Genomic DNA, 14,900 nt, shown 5'->3' with positions numbered 1-14,900 from the left:
TTTGCGGTTTGAGAAAACATTTTCGGAAAAATGCATAACCAAGCAAGGCATGATTTGAGAAAAAATGCATAACCAAGCAAGGCATTATAAACACCTAATTAATTAAACATATCCTGAGCTTTCTTAAATCAACTTATTTTTGTCACCCTTAATTAACTTAAACATACTTCAGTTTTTCAAGTAGACTTGAAGTACCTTGTAACTCTTCTACTCTTTATTTTCTTTCAAATTTTCAAAATCTACCATGAATTTTTCAAACTCATGTTGATGGTGGGCTTTTCTCTCTCTCTCCCTCTCTCTCTCTCTCTCTCTCTCTCTCTCTCTCCACATATCCAACTAATTAAAGCTCGTTGGTTTTCAGCAAAGCTTTCTCAAGGTATAAGAACTCCTAAAGAAAACCCAAACCAAGTCTAATTCTTGTAATCTTGCATGTTTTCTTTGCTATTTTGGTTGTTGAGCTCACACAGAAATAGCCAGAGAGAGAGAGAGAGAGAGGAATCTTTGTTGTAAATTTCTTCTTGCCCATCTCCTCTTTGTTTGTTAAATTGAATTCCGATTTCTTTTTGTACAAATCAACAAGTTAAATGACAATATAAGTTGTAAGAAAAATATGAGAATAGATTAGTTAAAGGAAAAAAATCCCTGCACTGAAAAGCTTGAGAAATGTCATTATTTTTATTTGTTTCCAACTGGGGGAGCCATGTCATACCAACAGGAAAGTAATATGAAAGCCATCCAAAAAGAATTTAACCGTTCCCCGGAATTCAAGCTCCACATTTGGCATGCAAAAGCATATGCCTCCACCAGGATGAAACCAATAGTGGAAAAAGGAAATTTACAAAATTCAACCCAGAAAATCCAAGAAGCCATCCAATTTTCCCCAACTCCTGTCTCCCTAAAGAATGCTCTAAAATTCTGCCGGATATCTGTTATCTTAGCAAGTTGTAACATACCAAACTATAGTCATTAGTTCTCCTATGTATACACCTTCTATCTCATTGTGCCAAACAAGCTTCCCTTAACATTTACAATGCAGGCCCAAAAATCTGTTGGAGGGCATTAGCCACTTTCTCTCTTACTGTTCCTTAGCAACAGAAATCTGTACTTATCATCATTCTCCAGAAGATATGCTGGAAGACTTTGCTACTTCTCTTTCAATTTCCGTATAGGAAAAGGCAGGAAGTAAAGAGAAAAGCTGAAGAAAACATAACCAAAAGTTATCTTCTTCTTCATCTTCTTTCACCTCACTTCTCTTTTTTCAGAAGAGCAAAATAGGGTTTTAAATTTTTAAATGAGTTCACATGTAGTGTTTCATTGATGAAGAGTATGTAGTGCAATGGGATCAGCCCACAACTATTTAATTCAATTTATGAAAGTTAAGGGTATGTTAATTTAAGTCTTTTAGCCTTTTACTTTTTTTGTCTTATAATACAAGGCAGCCCTTCACTAGATCGTAATCATAGTATGCATCATGCTATTGACGTCAATTCGTCAAGGATATATAAAATAAAGGAGTAAGAAGAATCATATGTTAAGCAGTAGTTACATACAAGGCAAGAAAACGTCGGTGCTGGAACTTTGTAAGAATATGATCTATCATTGGTCAATGTACAAGGGTTGGGTTCCTTTGAATAAAGAAATTCTTGTTCCAATCAAAATTCCCTTTTATCTTTTCTATCTTTTTGGTTTTTCATTCATCTTGTTCTATAGATGAAGTGCATCCATGCACCCTGCTGTCTCTTAGATGTCACAATATTATCCTTATATCATCACCATCTTTTCCAGTTTTCCATTTACATGGGATTAGTTACGTGAATATTGTTTTGCCATAAATGCCCTAATGTGAGCATATAAGAATTTCACAAAAGTTTTAAGACTAGCTGCCAACCTGATGTTATTCTTTTGCGTTTGGGCTTCGAACCAATGGTATAAGATAATGATTTAAAAAACAATTTGGAACCAGAATTGTTTTGGCCACCAGTTTTTAGGTTGACAGTTTGATTATCCGGTTTGAATGGATGGTCTGTTCTAGCAAAAAAATAAAAAATGGCTAAAATCATTGATCAAGCAGGTTGACGGTTCAATTGTCAGAGTCAATAGGTCATTGACCGATTCGATAGTTTTCAGTCAGGGACTGGGTTTGAGGTAAAACAGAAACAGTTGCCTGAACGGTTTCTGGGCCAAACGGTCCAACCGCCCAGGTCAATGGTGATTCGAAAACCATGTGTAAGACAAACATAGAGTTACAACATTATCCTTAAATCTTTATCTAAAATGGAAAAAATCATTATATTTGTTTTGTAATTTAGAACTTGTCATTTTTTATTCTCAATTTTTTTTTTCTTTAATAGGGGCAGAATTTCTTGGGTCCTAATTTAAAAAAGAGCATAGCATTTAAGATTTTTAAATTAAATACAAACCAAAATAAATATATCAAAGTAGCTTTTAACGGTTCTAAGAATGGGAGTACACAGATGCAAAAGCCGCTGTTGAGTTTTAGTACTTTTTTTGGTGTTTATTTAATCACACTGATTAGGTGAAATTGATTAGTGTGGATGGAAACATCAGTTAATTTAAGTAATATATAGTTATAATTTGCACATTTTATGCAAGGTTGTGTTTGGTACCATTGCTTTTTTTTTATTATTTATTTAAAATGTTTTTGGATTGATCAATTCAAATTGGTAAGAGTCATTTCATCTGGAATGAATAGACTTCATCCCCTCAAGCATTAAAGGTTAAATTGATATTTCAACTATAAATGTCAATGATCAGTCCCATACATGTACTTTTAGATATACAAGTTTAAATTATAAACATCATCAAATAACAGTTAACCGTTTCCTGCCAATTTGTATTGATCTATCCAAAACATTTCAGGTTGAAACAGCAACGACAAACTTTATAGGCTTATGTGTCTTTTGAATTCAATTCAGATATCCAGATATTTAACTGAATCAAATGTGGATATAGCTTTCAACGATTCTTTTGATATTTGATCAGGCTTGAATATTACTAAGAATATCAAATATTTATTTGTAGCAATGAAACAGGAAATTAAGGGCCGTGATCTATTAAAAAGCCCAATATACAAACGGAAATTGCACTTGTAAACATGATAGGATGACATGAGACGTAAAATCAGCACTGCCTGAGAATCTTACATGATACCAATGTTTTAAAAAACGACTCGGAATCGGATCTGTTTGGGCCACCGGTTTCCAGGTCAATGGTTCGATCATCCGGTTCAAACAGATGGCCCGTTTTGACAACAAAAAATTTGAAAAATTGGCCAAAACTGTTAAATGGGTCAAATGGGTCAGCGGTTCGACTGCCCAGGTCAACGGGTCACTGACCGATTCAATGGTTTTTGGCCAGGGATCAAGTTTTGGGTAAAACAGAACCAATCATCTGAACAGTTCCTGGGCCAAATGGTCTGACCATCCGGGTCAACAGCAGTTCAAAAACCATGCATGATACAGTAATGGTGCTACATCTGATGATTTATGAACAAACAAAGATGAGAAAAAAAAAATGCTACTTAGAATCCTTCAAATTCCCAGTGATGCAAATTCAGACTAAAGCTGGGTTCTAGGGGTGGAACCTGTATATTGGAGTTGGGCATTAATAACTCTATCTGTTGCGAGGTGCCAACTGGCCAGTCGGTAGTCTTTTGTTGGTTGTAGTGGGGACTTGGGATTGAATCCCGCCAGCACCAGGGTTGGGATTGTTATAGTTTTAGGGGATGGGCTACCCTTTGTGCTGTCCCATGCAGCAGAAACAAAAAATAAAATAAACTTGCCAGTTGTCATATATTTGAAGTACTGTAACCATTAAAAGAAATAAACCTACTTGAAGATCAGCAAAGTTCAAAGTATTGATATGATATATCCCATATCAGGAATATTGTATCATATTGAGGTCACTGAATCACTAAATAAACTGTTCTTCCTAGAGAGATCCTGGCCCAATCCTGAAACTCAAATATTTTTTATCCAGTTGTATCAAAACATGCATACACAAGTTTTGTGTTTTGTGTAAAACCATGGGTGGAATGATGTTGCCATATACATTGTAACCACTATCTCAATACCCCTCTTAAAATCACATTTCCAATACTAGGGGTATAACTTGGGCAGGTGGAATCCAAGCCCAAAGTGATCCAATCCAACCCACAATTTTACACGAATTACATTTGGGTTTTCAATCCTTGAGCTGAGTCTGGACCTAACTCTTAGTAGCCCGAGCTCGGCCCAAACCCATCTCAAGCAAGACCCTTGTAAACATTGAGATGTCTTGCAACCCTTGTTAAATAGATAGGTGCATCAATGAGATGGTGAATTGGTGACCTATTTATAGCCCTCCACAAGAGAATTATAAGTTCTATGCTTATCAGTTATCACAAATCCAATTTGATCATGGCCTTCCGCACAAGAATTAAAGCTCTGACATGGCATGTCCTCATTTTATGGGGGGCCTCACCCAATGTTCAAAGGGAATGCAAAGACCATCAGAAAAGAAATTTTATGAGACACTTCGCAACACATGTTGGATATGCTTGGATGCAGTAAAACAAAAATAAGACGTGCATGTGCTAAGAAAACTCGAAGGATCCCATAAAAATATATCAATTACACTAAATATAAGTTTAGTTTAGGTTCAAATCGTAATTGTAGTTTTTATACCAAAAATTTGTGTGATAGTAATTAAGGTAAATTCATAGCAGAAAGTCGATTAAACAAATTTAAATTTAAATAGTTGCCCTAAATAAAGGAGCTAATTAGAAGCTAATGCTTGAATACAGAATTATAGAGTACTCTAGAAATTAGAAGTGTCGGATAACTTTTAAATTTTGTATTTGTTTACTGGGTACCAAGACAATTTTGAATTTGAATGGTTGCCTCTACCATGGCTCCCAATGCCATGCATCCACAACCTCAAAAACATATCACCCGTATCAGCCGATACATATCCTTCAGAACAATACAGAGACTGGTTTACTGCCCCTACTCCATTCTCCAGCACAGAATATAACCAGTTAGTCACAAACTCACAATATAAATTAGATTCAAATTGAGAAAAGTTGCTAATTATGCTCATGAAACATGGAACCATGTAAAACAGCGATAAATTCAACAGCGCATCTCGAGAAAGCATCTATTATACAGATACTTGCATCAGTATATATACAAATTTCCATGCTCCAGAGAGGCATGTCTTGACCATGCCAAGAAAGCATATTTACACTCTGGGAATCACACTGGTTTGAATGAGAGTTCACATATGGACGACACTCTTTGCCTTGTGTCACTCTTGACAAACATTCATACCCACATTACCCCATAATATGCACAATTCATCAAGCATTTTCTAGCTTAGTTGTTTCTCATTCAGATACTTATATACATAATTGTCCTTGCAGGATATTCACAGAGCTTCATCTCATGTTATCATGGGAATCACTCAGGTCGAACACTTACCAGATCAGGGAGGAATGTTGATTGAAGCTTCTTTATTTCGCTAGGTGTGACCTTGCATGACTCTAGAGACAGTGATCTTAAGTTCTTTAAAGGCCTTAAATGCTGCAGTCCCGCATTAGTTACACGAGAATTTGACACATTAAGAGACACCAATGCAGTCAATCCTGTATTTTTTTGCACATAATATAAGAATCAGAAATATGTCATAATTCGTAAACTTAAGATGCATCAGCACCTAACTCCAAGTCAATGGAGGATTTTGACCATAGATTTCACTTAGATTTCCAGTCCAAAAGCAATTCTGATTGAACAAATCCAACCTATTAAGTATGAACAAATTACAGATGTAAATTGGGTACTCGATTTGAATAATTTCCTGTGCATCAGGTGCAAGACCCCTTCAAATTTTTAACAAAGGCTCAGCCCAGGTCCAACCCAAGTTGTACCCCCTACCATTGTTAGACTGTACTTTTCTAAGCAATTAATAAATACAATGGCTCACAGAAATTGGCCACTCAAGCATTTTTCCAAGGGAACACCAAGCCAGCCCAATCAATGCGGGGATCCCAACTAAAACAGCATACAGACCACATGTAGTGCAAACATACAATGGGAACTTCAACCATGGTACCCTATATTTGTCCTCTAAGCAGATGAAGAATGAATATTCAGCTTAAAAATAAGTTGACATACCAGATATTAATTCCAAGGTTTTATCTGTCAGATTGCAGTTCTGTGACAAATTTAGTAGTGTCAATGAAGTAAGATCTTTGATATTCTTCACACCAGCATCGGTTAATCCTCCACCACATATCTCTAGGGACCGGAGGTTCTTGAAGTCTGACTAAGCACAAGAAGATGGTCAAAAAAATGGGAGAAATGAATATTTCCACTCTCAGGCTTTTCAGAATGTGTAAGATTAGTCCATTGGTTTAATCCATGACATACAGATAAAGTTGGGTTCACTTAAATTTTAATTAAGATCAATTTCCATTCTTGGTGTCAGAAAATCAGTTTAGTTTGATTGACCACTGTAATGTAATGACAAATACCTTTACCACCTTCCCAAAGGATAAGGCAAATATGATATGCCAGCAATATTGACTTGAGTTCATATTGACACAAAATGGTAGTATGGATTGCTTGTGCAATACTTAAAGTACATATGTGGAGATTTCCAGTCTTACACGCAAATAGCTGATGAGAATATGTGGAAACACAAATAGATAATCCCTTCTCTCTTCAACCTACTTTGAATTTTTCACAGGATAAATTTTTCTGTAATAAGCATCCAATATTTAGGTTGGCATTACTTTCTTGTTCAAATGAAAATTCATTAAGAAACTAAAGCCTCAAACATAACCTCCATGCAGGAGTCCCATACATGTCTGCAAATAAGGTACTGATGGACCTCAATGGGAAGATTATCAAAATAGGTTGGCAATAGTAGTAAATGAAATAATTCTTGGTAGTTTGACTTACAGTGCAAACAGTTTGTTCCAAAATCCGTAATACGAGCACCAAAAAGATCCAGATGAGTCAAGCCGGTCAAACCTGTATTGAAATTCAAACCAACCATTTGTACTTGGGGGGCAAGACAAAATGTAGACAAAGGAAATCTAAAAGATTCTCACAACAGGACATGTCATTTCGGTGACATCTTATCATATAATACAGGTATAGGTAGCATAGTACAGTCAAAATTAAATAAAAATACAGAAAGAAAAACAAGGCTGCGACTAGAATTTGACACATGGTAAGAATACAATAGGTGGATACTTCCTACATGAGCAGGTGATATGGCAAATAGGAACTGCCATATCCATTGTTAAAATATAGACCCCAAAATCATTTCTCACTGTCCAACCCATGTCCTTTTTGGCCTGCCCTCTCTCCTAGAACCTTTAATTTACAACATATTGCTTCTCTTCACACTGGTGCTGTAGATCGTCTTCTCTGCATGAGACTAAACCATCTTAGTCTACTTCTCAATTTATCACTTACTGGGAGATTTTCCGAAGTTCCTAGAAATATTTTCATTTGTGATGCATCCTTACTAGTTTTTCCACTCATTCATCTCAACATTCACATTTCCACTACACTTATTTTTTGAAATGCACAAACATATAAAAAATTGAAAAACAAATCATGCAATACTTGTTTAAAAAGACCAACCAACATAGCTCCTTCATATCACATATATTTTGACTTAGAGAAAATCTACATTTAGAAGCACAACAATATATAAAAAGGCTTACTTGTAAGAGCTGCAAGCCCAGTATCTGTAACTTGGCGAGAATCTAGATTAAGTGATCTAAGAGACGTCAATCCAGACAACTTTCTTAAACCATTGTCGGAAACCACAGTAAACGACAAATTTATACTCTCCAGGTTAACCAAACCTAAAATAAAGGGCCAATAATCAGGATTCAAGAATAAGGTATGTAACCATGTATCCCAGTTAAACATAAACCATCAAAATCTCATTGCTTATTCTGCATCTCAAATGGTGCACAAGAAAGCTACAACTACAGTCTACAGTCAGAAAACATGCTCTTATTATTCATTAAATTGCAAAGTATCAGGACAAAGAAAAAAAATCAAAAAAATAAACAAGTGAATAACATGTAAAATTTCAAGATCTAAGGTTCCAACCAGAACTTCTAGCTTATCCATATGGCATATATCAAATAACAAAATGCCTAAGAGGTTCCTACAAGTTTCCCCCACTCTCTGATACATGAGACACAAGCTTCTCTGTTTCATGGACAACCCAGAAAAAATGTATTGAGAAATGGAAAACATTAGAGAACATGGAGCAATTATAATCAAAAGTAAGAATTTAGGATTTGTAACAACATGACTACAAATAACAGAGATAACATATACCAAGAATGTTACTCTATGATAATTGATACCTATACATGCTTAGTTGTAAAGTGTGTGAACCCAATACAACACCAATATTGCATGGACACTTCTAGATAGACGGTATAACATTAACACATTTAAAATCTGTAAAACGGTATGTTTTAATAAACCGTACCAACAAAATTCTATGTACATTAGCGGTTCAACTAAATTTGGCAAGACAAATCCTGAGAAATGACACGTCTTGAAAACATGGATATAATCATATAAAATCACATCAAACGAGATACTCAAACACATCCATTTCCAAGATTTTAGAAAATCAACACTTGTATCCCTGTTTGTATTCACATCTGGCTGGGCATCATAGATATTATTTCATGTTCATGTCCTTATCCTCCCCTTGTTTCTGTCTTGCGTTCCCAGGGTTTTCTCTGAGAGGAGGGGGTGGGGGGGTGGGGGCTCTTAGACACCAAAGCATTGTTTTTTTTTTTTTTTTTGATGAATAACAGAAACTGATTCATTAAAATATTAAAGAAAGATGTACAAAGAGGATAGAGGGAGAGATGAACTTTCTTAACTCTCCCTCACCCAGATGACATGATTACAAGATTACAATACAGCCCAAAACATATGATCCCTTCCCACCCCCTGATTTACTAAAGTATAAGCAAAAGAATTAGCATTCCTTTTGCCGATTACACATTGATTTTCATTTGAGACAGCCATTTACTCCTTTTCCCATTAATATAGTTCCACCATCCGGCCTCCTCTTTCTTTTGCAGCCACTCAATAACTTTGAGCCCCCCTCAATTAGAAGCTTATAAATATGCAGCTCTTTAACCCTTTGGAGTCCTTCCAACACACCCATTATTTCAGCCTTCAAAGAGCCTCCCACACCAATTGGACCCAAGTAGATGGCAATGATTCTTCCTTCCTCATTTCTGAAAACTCCCCCTATGCAATAAGGATCCTGATTTCCTTCACTACTCCCATCAAAATTCAGCTTAATAAAACCATGTAAAGGTGGGGACCAACTTGGTCTTAAAACAACCTTGCAAAGAGCGGAGTCAACAACTTCCTTCCAATTTCTCACCAAATCATCTGCATGGGTCCCCTTAAAGAGATCCAGAGGCTTTACCCAGTGGATCACCCTAATTGTAATGACATTAGGGCACCTCTACTTCTTTCCTCATAAAGAAAAATCCTCTTGTTAGAATGCTCGAGTCAGGGGTATTTTGGTCATTCTGGTGTATCTTATTGAAAGTGAAATGTCCATTGTATCTGAGTTTAAGTTATGTGTCCCATCTTCTATGAGGGACAAAATTGTCTTCCTTGTAACTCAAGTTTTTTCATGAATAAAAGTCAAGTGGGTCGGCTAGGAGAGTGACTTTTGAACATCCTCTCTTCTAGTCTGGTCGAAAACTCTTCTCCTCTCCTTCTTTCTCTTTTCTTTCTTCTTTCTTCTTTTCTACTTTGACCTAGAAACAACTAGGGTTTATTCACATGGTATCAGAGCATTAAGGTCTGGTGTTCGTTTTCTTGCTGCTGTCTTCTTCCTGGGTTCGTTGCCAGCTTCACAGTAGGTTTCATCATCCTACAACTGATCTGATTGAAGACTCGATAACGGGCTGAAATAGAGTTGTCGTTTTGAGGGCCAGGAGGTGAGAATGCCTCTGGCCGGTGCTGTGGTGGTCGTTCAAGTGGTATACTAGACCCTCTATTCAGTGTACGAAGAGGGCTGGTCGTATACAGGTATGGTCACTGCTGTCGTGTGTTTAGAAATGGACTGTGAATGCTGATTTTTTTTGTGCTTCGAAAGTTAGTTGTTGTGGTGCTGGGTGAAACTGATACACATATCAGTCATGTCTTTTTTTTTTGAGTTTTCTTGCTCACATGTGTGCTGAAAGAAGAATGGTAGACTGCTGATGTCCATGACAGTAGTGGTGTGGTGTTGATTGTGTTGTGGTGGCTGGGTTTTTAAATGCTTAAAAGTGAACCCCTAGACATTGTGTGTAATCAGTTCTGCAGTATGCAGAACAAGTGTTCGATGAAATGACTGAGTAATTTCAATAGTGGTGTGTTGGTGGTAAATGGTCCTGCAGTGTGCAGTCCAAGTGTTTGATGTGTTGACTGAATGATTTCAGCTTTAGAGTGTAGTGTGTAATGTGCAGTTGAAGAAAGTGGGTTGGTGGTATTGTAAGTGAGATAAGTCTTGTGACAAGTGTGAGATTGTGATGTATATTCAGAGGAGACATAATTGAGATGGCTTCAACTGTGGTTGGGAATGACAACAAAACAAGCATCATGCTCTCTTCAGATTATCTAAGTGTTCAAATGACATCCATCAAGTTGAATGGTGAGAACTATGTATCATGGACAAAATCTGTGGAGGTATTCTTGAAGGCCAAGAGGAAAGTAAAACATGTGAGGGAGGAGAAACCTTCCTCTGATTCTCCTGGGTTCAGTGATTGGGAACAAGATGATGCACAGACAATGACATGGCTTTGGAACAGCATGGAACCAAAGATTAGTGTGAACTTCATGTTCCTAGATACAGCCAAAGAGATCTGGGATCATGCTAAAAAGTTGTACTCTGGACAAGACAACACAACTAGGGTATATCAGTTATACCAAGAGTACTTCAATTTGAAGCAAGGAAGTCAAAGCTTAGAAGAGTATTATGCAAGTTTGAAAAAATCCGCAATGAGCTAAATGTGTATCACCCTCTAACATCAGATGTCCAGATCCAACAACAACAATGTGAACAGCTTGATGTGACTAGGTTTCTTGTGGGCTTGAAGGCTGAATATGAGCCTGTCAGAGCACAAATATTGGGGGGATCAGCTCTCCCCTCACTTGAAGAAGTTTTTTCCCGTCTTAAGAGGACATCCATTGAGCCAGTGGAACATTCTTCATTCTTTGATAGATCCGGTTTGGTAGTGACTAAAAGGAGTAGTCGTGGAAGTAGAAGTGGTGGTGGCAGCAGTGGTCCTCCAAGCAACCATGGTGGACACATGTTTAACCGGGCCAGTGGCCGGATTGGAGGTCATGAGTCAGAGGGAGGCCGTGGAAAAGGAAGGGGTAATGCTCAGAGAAAATGTACACATTGTGGCTTAGAGGGGCACACAGTTAATTTCTGCTATGATTTGCGTGGTCCACCCAACACTTGGGCTAACCATGTTACATCTAAGAGCAGTAGCACAATTACTGAAAGCCAGCAAACCCCCACCACACCCACTTGTGCTTCTGGGTAGGAAATGGTGAGTGTACCATGGGCAATATATGAGCAATTCCTTCAAACATCTCAACAGAACACAGATACACTTGCCCATTCAGGTATGACTTGTTTAGCTTCCAAAGCCTCACCCTGGATCATTGATTCTGGCGCCTTGGACCATATGTCTAGGACTCCTGATGTATTTTCTTCCCTTTCTCGCACCTCCACATCTCAGACAGTTACACTTGCTAATGGTTCTACATCTCCTATTTGTGGTGTTGGTGATGTTGATCTCTCCTCATTGTCTTTAGCATCTGTTTTATATGTTCCTAAGTTCCCTTTTAACCTTATGTCTGTTAGTAGATTAACCAAGTCCCTTAATTGTTCTGTAACCTTCCATCCTTCTTCTTGTGTGTTTCAAGATCTCAAGACGGGGACGAAGATTGGTGGAGGGCATGAAGCCGGTGGTTTGTATTACCTTGATGGTGGTGGCCCTCCAGTGGCTTTTCAATCATCTCTTACTCCTCTCCAATGGCACTGTAGATTTGGTCATCCTTCTCTCAAGGCTTTGAAGCTGCTAGTTCCTTCCTTGAGTCATCTTTCATCATTAGATTGTGAGTCATGTCAGTTGGGAAAACATCACTGAGTCTCATTTAGTCCAAGAACTAATAGTCGTGTCTCAAGTCCTTTTGCTTTAGTTCATTATGATGTATGGGGTCCAGTTAAAGTGGTGTCATACAATGGGTTCAAGTGCTTTGTAATCTTTGTTGATGACTTTTCAAGGATGACATGGATCTATCTTATGAAAGACCGTAGTGAATTGTTCTCTATTTTTCAGAAATTCCATGCTGAAATACGCACTCAGTTTGGTGTTCATATGAAAATACTTCGCTCCGATAATGCCAAAGAATACATCTCCTCATCATTTCAGCAATACCTAGAACATCATGGAATAATTCATCAAACTTCTTGTGCCTACACCCTGCAACAAAACGGTGTAGCTGAACGGAAAAATAGACTTCTTCTTGGAACTACTCGGTCCTTGATGATCAATATGCATGTCCCAAAGCACTTATGGAGTGATGCTGTTCTTACATCCTGTTTTTTAATAAATCGGATGCCCATGTCAATCCTTGGAAGTCAATCCCCTTTCTCCGTGTTGTTCCCCACTTTGTCTTCCTTTCCTCTCACCCCAAGAGTCTTTGGCTGTTTTGTTTTGTTCGGCACTTGGGGACTGGAGTAGACAAGCTAGATGCTCGGGCTATGAAGTGTATTTTTCTTGGCTACTCAAGGACTCAGAAAGGGTACAAGTGTTATAACCCTAAGTTTCATAAATCATTTGTGTGCCCCGATGTCACCTTCTTTGAGTCAGTTCCTTTTTTCTCCAATGTCGGGGTCTCTTCTTCTCCCTCTGTGGTTCCTCTTCCTGTTCCAGTTGTGGACCCCCTTCCCGTAGCTCCCACTCCTACTGCAGATGCACATCATATGACAGTTACTACAGAGAGACCGCCAATTACTCAAGTGTATACTGGTAGAAGTGCTTCAGCTCCTCCTCCACTTCAACACCCGCCGACAGATCCTGCTACTGCTCCTTCTCCCTCAGATCTTCATCTCACTATTGCTTTGCGGAAAGGTAAACGTACTTGTACTTCTCATCCCATTTCAAACTATGTTTCCACTGCTCACATTTCTGCTTCTCATTGCAAGTTTATATCATTACTCTCATCGGTTCCCATTCCCAAGACTGTACAGGAAGCCCTTGCCTCTCTAGGGTGGCGGCAAGCCATGGAAGAAGAACTCTCTGCTCTACAACATAATCATACGTGGGAACTCACCACCCTTCCTCCTGATAAGCACACTGTTGGGTGTAAATGGGTCTATACAGTGAAGCATCTTCCTAATGACAGTGTGGAACGATTGAAGGCACGGTTCCAAGGGCTATTCTCAGTTATATGGTGTGGACTATATGGAGACATTCTCTCCTGTGGCTAAAATTGGTTCAGTTCGAGTGTTGATCTCATTGGCTACTATGTATGATTGGCCTCTCCTACAACTTGACATCAAAAATGCCTTCCTACATGGTGATCTTGTTGAGGAGGTGTATATGGAGCAACCACCAGGATTTGTTGCTCAGGGGGAGGCTGGTAAGGTGTGCAGGCTCAAAAAGGCAATTTATGGACCGAAACAATCTCCTCATGCATGGTTCGGCAGGTTCAGTGAAGTGGTGAAGGCCTTTGGGATGAAACTGTGTCAGGTTGATCATTCTGTGTTTAGCTATAACTCAAAAGATGGAAAAATCTTGCTAGTCGTGTATGTGGATGATATTGTCATAACTGGAAGTGACAGTAATGGAATTGACAGGCTAAAAAAATTCTTACAGGACCACTTCAATATGAAAGATCTGGGGAAACTAAAGTATTTCTTAGGAATAGAAGTTGCGAGGTCAAAATAGGGGATCAACCTATGTCAGAGGAAATATGTTCTTGATCTACTTGAAGAAACAGGGTTGTTAGGTGCTAAACCAGCAGAGACTCCTATGGAACTCAATGCCAAGTGTAGATGCAGGTGAAGAGTTTGATGATCCTGGAAGATACAGAAGGTTGGTGGGAAAGTTGAACTACCTGACCATTACCCGACCAGATATATCATTTGCTGTGAGTGTGGTGAGTCAGTTTATGCAACATCCCCGAGTTCCTCACTGGGAAGTTGTTCTAAGAATTGTTAGGTACCTAAAGGGTGCTCCAGGTCGTGGTTTGCTATACCAAAAAGGAAGACCTCTTGAGATAGTAGGGTATACAGATGCTGATTGGGTTGGCTTTATATCAAACAGAAGGTCAACCACAGGGTATTGTACCTTCCTGGGTGGCAATCTTGTAACTTGGAAGAGCAAGAAGCAAACAGTGGTGGCAAGAAGTAGTGTGGAAGCAGAGTACAGGGCTATGGCCCATACCACATGTGAACTAGTATGGTTGAAGAACCTACTACAGGAGATGGGTTTCTCAATTGACAAACCCATGAAACTATACTGTGATAACCAAGCTGCTATTCACATCTCATCCAATCCTGTCTTCCATGAAAGAACTAAACATATTGAGGTGGATTGTCACTTTGTGAGAGAGAAAGTGATAAGTGGGGTAATAACTACATCTCATGTGAGCTCAGGAAATCAGTGGGCAGATATCTTCACAAAAGGATTGTCTCGGGGAAGAATAGATTACATTTGTAACAAGTTGGGACTATATGATATATACTCTCCAGCTTGAGGGGAGTTACAATGCTCGAGTCATGGGTATTTTGGTCATTTTGGTGTATCTTATTGAAAGTGAAAT

The 14,900-nt window shown here is 38.4% G+C and overlaps 1 protein-coding gene across 3 annotated transcripts in view; it reads right to left on the bottom strand.

Moving 5' to 3' along the window:
* Positions 1 to 5,145: 5,145 nt before the first annotated feature.
* LOC148869518 (uncharacterized) overlaps positions 5,146 to 14,900 on the bottom strand; it is a 30,861-nt gene continuing 21,106 nt past the window's right edge. The window contains exons 13-16 of one of the 3 annotated variants that reach the window (XM_088970245.1): positions 7,739 to 7,882; positions 6,963 to 7,034; positions 6,174 to 6,320; positions 5,146 to 5,644 (exon numbers count right to left, since the gene is read on the bottom strand). In XM_088970245.1, coding sequence (XP_088826371.1) covers positions 5,460 to 5,644; positions 6,174 to 6,320; positions 6,963 to 7,034; positions 7,739 to 7,882 — 548 coding nt within the window. In that variant the 3' untranslated portion in view covers positions 5,146 to 5,459. Of the gene's footprint in view, positions 5,645 to 6,173; positions 6,325 to 6,962; positions 7,035 to 7,738; positions 7,883 to 14,900 lie in introns of all 3 variants that reach the window. The other 2 variants (XM_088970247.1, XM_088970248.1) reach the window with 2 other exon arrangements.

The sequence above is a fragment of the Nelumbo lutea genome, chromosome 2 (assembly GCF_056320005.1).
Source record: "Nelumbo lutea isolate HS-2025 chromosome 2, American lotus-T2T, whole genome shotgun sequence".
In the NCBI taxonomy this organism is placed as follows: Eukaryota; Viridiplantae; Streptophyta; class Magnoliopsida; order Proteales; family Nelumbonaceae; genus Nelumbo; species Nelumbo lutea.
Note: the sequence above shows the minus strand (reverse complement) of the source record. Positions and strands in the feature narration are given on the sequence as shown.